Source organism: Necator americanus, chromosome I, assembly GCF_031761385.1.
Source record: "Necator americanus strain Aroian chromosome I, whole genome shotgun sequence".
NCBI classification, from domain to species: Eukaryota; Metazoa; Nematoda; class Chromadorea; order Rhabditida; family Ancylostomatidae; genus Necator; species Necator americanus.
The window spans coordinates 326,436-335,656 of NC_087371.1; the positions used below are offsets into that span (position 1 = coordinate 326,436).

Consider the following 9,221-nt stretch of genomic DNA (forward strand, 5'->3'; position numbering starts at 1 on the left):
ACTCACTTTTTTAGTTTTCATTTTTTTTTGAAGCGTTCTAGCCACAAACGCGATAGAGAGGAGCCAGACCCCCCTCAGGTGAAGGGGGAGTAGCTCATGGAGTGCAGCGCAACTGATGAGAATCCCTTCCAACCATTCTAAAGTGGAGGGGGTCGAGCACCGGGCTCCGACTATCGCTCCTAAAATCGCCAAAATTGCATATGTTTCCTTTAAGCATTGTCTGAAACCAAATATTTCTACTATACCGTGCATGTGAAGCTTTTCCATCGTAGATATCGTGCAAAACAGTGGTCTGCCCGTAATTTATGCTTTCGACCTGATGATGGGTTATAATTTACGTTAAGCTTCGTAATTTTTCCTCAAATTTCGGCTCTTATGTTGTCTTGTACGTATGGATGTGCATGGAGAGTCATATGCACCATTCCTCGCTGTGTTTCGCGATGGTCTCACCTCGGTCCCAGCCGCTATCTCCACCGCGTCGCAACGCAGACTTATGCAACTGCACCGTGCTTCGTTCCGTTTTGCCCTACTTTACGTCCATTCATGTTTTCATACAAGTGATTGTTATTGGAATTCTTGGCTTACTCACTTGCAGAATAGTCAGTCTTGGCAGGATAATTTTGGTAACACAATCAATTACATAAAGCTTGCATTACTCGCATTTCGTGCCTACGACGTTTCTCAGGCGGCGGGACACATGTGCACAGATTCAGCTGATGATTATCGATCAAGCGCTGTAGTGTGGCGGCGTTGGACGCTGCAATCAAACGAAGGACGAGTTTTCCCTAGGCCGTGAATGCGAAGGCGAAGGTGCAAAAAATTGCCAACGGAGCGATCCTTCTGCGATTCCATTCTAAACTACTCTAGCGAGGATGCATCACTCGTTCTTTACGCCAACAACTATCTTCAACCGCACAGCACATGCGTGCAGGTACAGTGATGGTTATTGATCGGTTGCTGTAATATGGCAGCGTTGGACGCCGCTATCGAAAAAGGACGAGCTTGTGGTCGCACGTAGGTACTGTGACAAGTAGATTGGGGAGGAAGTTACGAACAGAGCACTCTTTCTACTACTCCATACCGAGTATCTTGGCATTAAAGGTTCCATTGGTCACTTTTCGCGCGGCCTACAATCCTCGGATGCGCGCACGTTTTACCAGCAGTAGTGTGGCTCTACAGAGAGAACATCGATTTGCCGCAGCATCGGTGAACTCTTCTTGGAGCGTTCTGAGGAAAAGTGAGGTGTGTAATGAAAGTGGAAGAGATTACGTTGTAGAGCTTTCATTTTCTGCTTTCTTGCTTGCCTCCAAATGTCTTTTTACAATTGGTGAAGCTGAACTTGTGTTAATTTTCAAGATCACTACTGAGAAAGGGCGAAAGCAATTCGAGGATTTATGGTCAAAAGGACTTGAGTTGTCCATATTTTTTCTACCTACAACGATAATATTTGAAGAAGTTTGATAGGAACTGTATTGTAGAGTTGTTGCTTATGTAAAAACTTTCCAGAACATGTTGAATCTTCTCAGTAGAAAATGAGAACAATTCTACTATTTATTTCGATAACTATGGGTCCGTTTAAAAATATGGTACCTGCGGCAATATTTTGCTGAGATTTCGTCCGTGCATCGTTATGCCATTACCTGGAGGATAGCGAGTATTGAGCTTTTATCTTTTACTGTTGCGTCTCTATCATTTCATGTTTTGTTTAAAAATTTAAAGAGATTTGGTTAATGCCGATCCTAGGTTTAGGAATTATCCGTCACTGTGTCATGATCTATCACAGTGCAATTTCTTTTAGTACAGTAGCTTTGTTTCAGCTTTGCCATAGCATACTGAATAGACGTTATACAGAACACACCCTCTTTACCGTTCCCCGGTTGCACCTGTTTCATTGTTTTTACCTTCATTTTGCTCCGTGATTTCGTTCTATTTCATTTTCGTATATATATATATAAAAAAAAAATATATATATATATATATATATATATATATATATATATATATATATATATATATATATATATATATATATATATATTATATATATATATATTTGTTAGTAGAATCTCATAGTAGCAACACTTTAATCCTCTGTATTACAGGTCCGTTTGCGGCGTTTCTGCCATTTTTTGGTGTCCTGAGAAAATCAGTGAAATGGATCCTCTGCCCGCTGCGTTGCCAATCGCAGCCGCATCGCGTAATCCCTCCGTAGCGGCTCAGCAATTAGCATATGCAGCAGCTACAGCTCCTGCTGCAGCAGCTAACGGCCAACCTCTTCCCGCTACTGCTGCTCCCTACATTCCCCTCGAGTTGATGATGTACCATCATCATCATCCTGTTGCTGCTGCTGCCGGTCTCGTCTTACCACAAACTCCTGTTCCACCTTGTTTGTTAAGCACGCAGGTTTGAATTGTTTCCATTTGATTCAACCTTACTTTTTCAGTTTTAATTGTGCTTTTTTCACAGCTTTTCTTCTTTGTTTCTGCTTCTGGTTACCATCTACAATATTGTCTCACCTTTTCCTGCTTGAAAAAAAAGACAAAATATTTTGAGAAAAGATTCTGTGTAAGGGAGCGTTGCACATGGTTTGTCTTTTTTCATTCTACAAACGAACGTATTTTTGGCAATTTACCCACACAGCTTGAACTACTCAAGTAATAAGGCTGTAGAGTGAAAGAATATCTAGAATGCCCTTATTTTGTCTAATTATCTTCGTCTAAGTTATCTCTGCGCTAGTTCAGCAATATATGTCAACAACAGCTCGACCTGCAAATATTTGTCACTTAGCAATATATAGTAATTTGTAGTGGGAATATTCTTGCTACAGATGTTTTCTGAGTCTCTAGCAAGAACGTTTAGAAAACGAAATGACCGTTTCTGGGATGCCAACCAACTTGTTGAATGATTCATGCTCGTCTTCAAACTGGCGCTGAAACGTACTGCACCCATTGTGCGTTGCGCCCTATCGTTAATGCACAGCGCGTTCATATTTCTATGAATGTAGTGCTGCTGGCCAAGCAAGTATTTTGCACCTTTTTTTAAAAGTTTTAACCCGCAAACTACGTGGAATTTCTATAGAATGAAACTGCAAAAGCACAGACAAAACTTTCTTTTCATTGTTCATAGTTAGTTTTACAGTTTTTTGATTTGGATCTGAGCAGTCATGTCTGCTGCGTCAGAAACACATCGTTGTTTCTTTATTCGATAGCTACTATTTAAAATACTAAAGCGGAAATACTCTCTTGCAAATTTTGGAGCTGATATTTTTTTTGCAGCAAACAACAAACGTATACTACTCCAAAATCCTTTTTGTTCAGCAATCTTGATGAACAGTGTTGCGTAAGACGTATGACCTGTGGTTGGCTTGAACTTTTACCAACTTACGAAATATAATAGGACTTCCAACGTGCATCCAGCCGTTGGCTAGCTCGAATCATCGTTGCAATGCGAGCGAAGATAGCGATGGTTCCACTTCGATTTTAACGGGTTGCTCCAGCGCGCCTCTTCAAGCGTAGCCGCTTACGCAACTGCATTGACGGACTATTCTAGAGTATTGGTGAAATTGAAAAACGACACCAAGTTTCCGTCATTTTTCCTACCTCTCTAGCAAATTAATGCTTACGTAATCGGGAGGATTTCGCAGGAGGTTCTCATTTTTTCCGTATTCAGTAAAAGTTACAAGTAACATTTTTCTCGGTTATTCCATATCACTTGTTTATCAATCATATTTCAGCCAATGATGTGCCAATCCTGTATCTATTCCTCACCAACACAACCGTGTTCGATACATCATGCTCCAATCGCATACGGTCAAGCAACACCTAACTTCACCTTCGTGTCGCAGTCGCAACAAACACAACACCAACGGACACAACAAGGTGTCGCATCCGTCACAACAACGACGCCCACACAACAACAGCAGCTGCATGCAGGACAACAGCAGATCATCAACGAACCGTCACAGGTATATTGAGCACACCCATTCTGGATTTAGTTGATTTTTTTTCTTTTTTCAGTTGACACAACCACAGTTGCCATTGAGCAGCAGTGTCGTTTTACAACAACAACAACAACATCATCATCATCATCATCAGCAACAACAACAACAACAAAGAAGAGATATCGAGGTGAGCTCCTGATGCTGCTGTTGGTGTTGGTGATGGCCACAGCATTGAAACTCGTTCTTTTTGGTGTGGCAGAGGCGCAGACTTGTTTTGTAGCGCTGGCGCCCGTGACAAGACGCGAGTGTCCCAGCCAGCGACGTGTCTCACCGACATTGTTGTTATATGTTATTGTGCCACCACCACGATCGCTTCATTAACGTTGTGGTGCTGGCAAAAAAAAAACAGGTTTCTTGACGCGTAATATGGTTATGTATGTTGGCCCTTGCGTACGCACACATTCTGTACCTATGCATACTTTTAGAAATGTAAATAAATTTATTGGAAACAACATTAAAGTAAGAATAGTTCTTCGTTTGAATAGTTCTTTCTTGAGGGAGCCACAAAATGTCTTTGTGTTCATCCACTTCGGCTGTTGTGTTCGTCGTAAATCTTGCAGGTCCTGTAGTAGCTCTTGTGCATTTCACATCTATGCCCTGAAGAAAAAGTGGTGGTCGTGTTCCATTTTAGATGCTGAGCAGATGAAAATAGTTAGCTATACGAGTTGGATTCAGCGAAATTTCCAAAACTTCTTCCGTGCCGGGAGTTGTGCAACGGTTTTTGAAATCATTCGCTTTGGATTACTTCTAACTTGTATACTTGCATCTTTCACAATACAATTTTGTTCTTTTTCTTCAAGAAAATGAAATTCTTGTAGATAGCGAGGCAGCACACCTCACTACCGCCTACGCTGGCTCCGCAGATGCGTTCGATGGCGATGCGATTGAAGCGTGGTGCACCTATCTCTTCCCGCGTGCAGTCAGCACTCGATGCTGCTGTCAGGGCGCCAAAATTGCGACGCGTTGCAAGTGATGGTACGAGGACGAGGGAAATTCAAGTACGAGGTTTTAAACTATCGCACGTCAAAGAGTGAATGAATGAATTCGCATTATTTTTTATCCGCAGGCAGTCCAACCAGAGCCGATGACACAGCAGGCGCCACCACAAATTCCGCAACAAGTTCAGCCCGACCAACCGCCATCAACGTCTCAGTTGGTAGCTGCAGCCGCTGCTGCAGCTGTTGTTAACGGCAGTAACGCTGATGCTGCTGTTCCTGCTCCTGCTGCTGCACAGTGCGCTCATTGTGGGTCACGAGGAGCTTGTCCAGCTTGTGTACCGTGCTACTGTGCGTATTGTCCACATTCGGCGGCTGCTGTTGCAGTGGCTGGAGCTTCACCGGCCCAATTAAATCCTGCTGTACCCGCTTCACATCCAGGGTTAGTTATTCTCACAGCTCTTCTGAACGTGGTCTGCAATCTATTTTGCTTTTTTTCAGTGCGCAGCAAATAGCTGTTCCAACGACTCCTCAATTCACACATATTACCCCGCCGACAGTATCCCAAATGGCATCCGCTGGTCTACGCTACGTACATGACGCAATATTCGCTAGTCATATGCTGGAATCTATGCAGCGTCATCAGCAACAACAACAACAACGGCAGCAAGAGCAACTGAGCCAGTTTGGTCGTCTTCTGCCAAGCTCTACAGGACTCTACGTACTACCGCGAACCGGGGGCTATCCGGCGGCGTCGGTACGTTTGCCTGTCAGTGTGCATCGTTTTTTAGTGGGTGCAAAGGATTTTACACAAATGGTTATTGCAGAATGGTCGCCTGGAACTCCATATGTTGGTGAACACCGGTATGCCACCAGAACTTCTTGGAATGGTTGAGAGACCGCTGGATCGACACCATATGTTTGCAGCCCCCGTTGCAGAACCGCTACCAGTTGGTGCCAGCCCTCAGGATATAGAAAAGTGCACAGAAAAAATAAACTTCATCAAGGATTTAGAGGTACAAATTTTGACTCTAACAGTAGTCTCTTATCGTTTTTCACGATTTTGCGCAAACTGAGATCCCACAAACCTATTTTCGCTCCGGTTAAAGTTATTTTTTGTCTATGTAAGGAGATATGGCCGAGTCTTGTTGAAATTCTGTTACAAGCAATTGTGCATTGCTGTAGATAAGAAGTTCGTTCATGACTGCACGATCGACGGCTCGACACCACCTTAGTACCAACCAAGGCTTTCGTCCCACTGGGTCGACTAATTGATACAAAACTTACCTGGAAGGAGAAAACACTGACTTAACGCATCGACTCGCCCCCACAGATCGTTGTAAAGTTACTCCAACGTTCATAAACTTCAAACGATTCTGAATTGAACTGAAATGAGTAAGCGCATCCAAATAGAGATTGATCACCGCCATGCACTCTACTCCTTTTACTTTGCGGGTGAGGTGAACGATTTCCTCCAAATTAAAGTTTTAACAGCTGGCTAGTTCATACGCACCATTTTGAACTTCGTGTTGTCCGAATTTATTTTCTGGCAGTTCAGGAAATCTTGACTACTAGTTGAAAACACTTCATGTTACTTGACATTATTTTCTCAAACGGCTCCTACACTGTCTTTTTCCGAGATTACTGCGAAAGTGTAGGAAAAATTGTTCGAGTTATTCTTTAGTATACATGCTCAGTCTGCCTTTTTTCGTTGTGGATCCATTGTCCAAGATTGTGATCTCACAAAGTAAGTAATGCAGTTGTGTTATTTCCTTTGAATTCACAGATAACAATTTACGAGTTTCGCCTAGCCAAGGACTATCTCGGATATTTTGTCGCTTGTAGCGAGAGTAGTGGTACACGAAAAGTTGGATATTTTACACTGTGTTAAATTTGCGTTATCTTTGGTATGGTGGCGCACATCTTGAGTTGATGTTATTGGAATCTTATGTGTTTATGTATACCCCGCTGTATATCTTCTCTATTAACAAAAGAAAAAAGCAGTTCTTTGATGCTCTTTACTGCAATGCTTTCTTATAATACGACAAAGCCAGGAAAACTGAAAGAGTTTCTTTTTTGATTCAATTTCTGTAGTAAGGGATGAACCACAAAATTTCAAAAGGCTACATTTGAGACATCATGGACTATTTTTACCTCGTTATATGAATTGGTGGTCATTCATGATGTGCTTCAGTGTTAATAGCTCATTCGCGCTTTATTTCATTGTGGTCCTGTTTTTCACACTGATCGACAATTAAAAAGGAATCTGAATGAATGCAAAAACCTTCAAATCCCATCGGTGTTGATAAAAGTAAAGGATAAAGTGCATGGCGTTGATGAATTCCAGTAAGAATATGCTTACGCGTACGACTTCAATTCGGAATACTTTGAGCTTCATGAACGCCTGTGCAGCATTACAACCTTGCAGTGGCTAGTCAATGTGTCAAGTCAGTGTTTTTTTTTTTTATCCTCATAGATAAGTCTGGTACCAATTTATCGATCCTGTGTAGCTGAATGGCTTGATTGGCACTAAAACGGTTTCGGACCAACAACGATCAGACACTCACAGCGGAATCTCTTACCGACTGCGCCCCACCTGCCCCTCGACAATTAAAATAGCTAGCTATATCAGCATCAGGCTAGCTATATACCCATATACCGGGACAAGTAAAGTTAGTATGAAATGAGTTATTGGTAACCTCAATGTGGTCACTAATAACTCGTCGTTGCTAGGGGAAACGCTCACTGTCTCGGACATGAAGTTTGCCTTGGTTGTTTAATTTTTGCGGTTTATTCCAGTTTTCTAGTTTTTTTTTTTGTCAAGTGAAGCACTTATGTAAATTAGAACTCCTACTCATTCCTATTCCCGTCTTGCGAAAATAACTAACTCAGATCTGTCGTTCAGGTACCGGAGAACGAAGCAGAACGTTGCACAGTTTGCTTATGCGAATTCGAAACCGGTGAAGAAGTTCGTAATCTCCGTTGTACACACATTTTCCATGTCAGTTGCATTGACAAATGGCTAGTGTACAACAAGAAGTGCCCGGTCTGTCGGCTGGATGTCGACAAGCAGAAGGCAGTCTTGGTCGAATAGTCCAAACCTCTATGAAATGTTTTGCGCTTGTGTATGTACGTGGTATCGTTAAGCTTCTCGGCTAGGAGTCGTTTATGAATTTCGGTGCAGCTAGTGCGCTCCATTGCTGATTCTTGGCTCTTTTTCACTGCAATTTATCCATGCTACCATAATGTTCATATTTCCATTTTGTCGTTCGTTCTTCCTCCTATGATTGTGATCGATGACGTCTGTTCAATACGGGCCTGCCATCCTCCATTTCTTAATCGATTTTGGTCGATTATTCATTTGTTGTTATTGATTTCACATTTGATTATCTTCATCTTTGTTTTGCGTTTGTTTTTCTATTTGCGCACACTTTTCGTCCCCTCTTCGTATTCCTCCTTCATTCATTGTTATCGAATGATCTACTTCTAGAAGCAGAGTTTCCTATTTAGGATGATTATCGATTATTGATAGAGAGCGATTCGATAGCCTAAGATCTTCATCCCGGTGGTGTTAGAATTAGCCGCTTTTCCCTGTTCACTAACCTCTTCTCCCCTTTGGAAGAACGCCTTTGAGTAGCGCTTCGCTTACAAGGTCCCATTTCTTTTTTTTTCTGGTTCTAGAGAGGCATGTGCGCTAACAACCACTAGAGGTACTGTAACCGCGTTGCCATGCGATAATAGAGGTATCTTTTTTAGTGTGTGCATGCCCGTTTCTATTTCTCTCCACCCCTTTACCGTTTAGGGTTTTCTATTGCTTCGATACTCAGGATGTTGTGTGCGTTATAAGCGCACTTACACATAAATGGCGTGTGCGCGACATAGTTGATGCGTGCGTCATATCAGCTTGTAGTAGCCGCCTTGACCGAACGTCTTTCTGTATCCGTCCCACGTTCGGTGTATGTATGTTGTATGTGTCTGAATGTGTATCATAATTACCAGCCCTCATCAGATTTCTATTCTTCGTTCTTGGAAGGGTTACATGGGATCACACGGCTTTTCTATGTGGGAATGTGACGATATTGATCGAGGGTCAATGTCGAGTGGACTGTTTCAATTTCTTTTTGGTTGCTCTTTCCATACCATTGCGCTCACATCTGAGTTTTGAGCGTGGTACATGAAACAGAGTATTTAAGCTATGTTTTTGAACTAGTTTGACTGTGCTAATTGTGACCTCAAATAACGACGATCCCCATGTAGCTCTAGGTGACTTGTGTGGTGTAGCGCAT

At 42.3% G+C, this 9,221-nt stretch overlaps 1 protein-coding gene across 3 annotated transcripts; it reads left to right on the forward strand.

Annotated features, from left to right (window-relative positions):
* Positions 1-964: 964 nt before the first annotated feature.
* RB195_004042 (uncharacterized protein) lies at positions 965-8,029 on the forward strand (the record flags this gene model as incomplete). 3 transcript variants are annotated; one of them, XM_064178038.1, is made up of 9 exons in its annotated part: positions 965-1,014; positions 2,103-2,403; positions 3,734-3,964; positions 4,017-4,127; positions 4,819-4,998; positions 5,067-5,377; positions 5,437-5,692; positions 5,763-5,951; positions 7,841-8,029. In XM_064178038.1, the coding sequence occupies 9 exons, from the start codon at positions 965-967 to the stop codon at positions 8,027-8,029; spliced, it is 1,818 nt and encodes a 605-aa protein (XP_064032990.1). The 3 variants fall into 3 exon arrangements, with proteins under 3 accessions (XP_064032990.1, XP_064032991.1, XP_064032992.1); XM_064178039.1 differs by lacking the exon at positions 965-1,014 and having other exon boundaries at positions 2,155-2,403; positions 5,437-5,704; positions 5,763-5,799; positions 5,863-5,951; XM_064178040.1 differs by lacking the exon at positions 965-1,014 and having other exon boundaries at positions 2,155-2,403; positions 5,763-5,799; positions 5,863-5,951.
* Between the last annotated feature and the right edge of the window lie 1,192 nt (positions 8,030-9,221).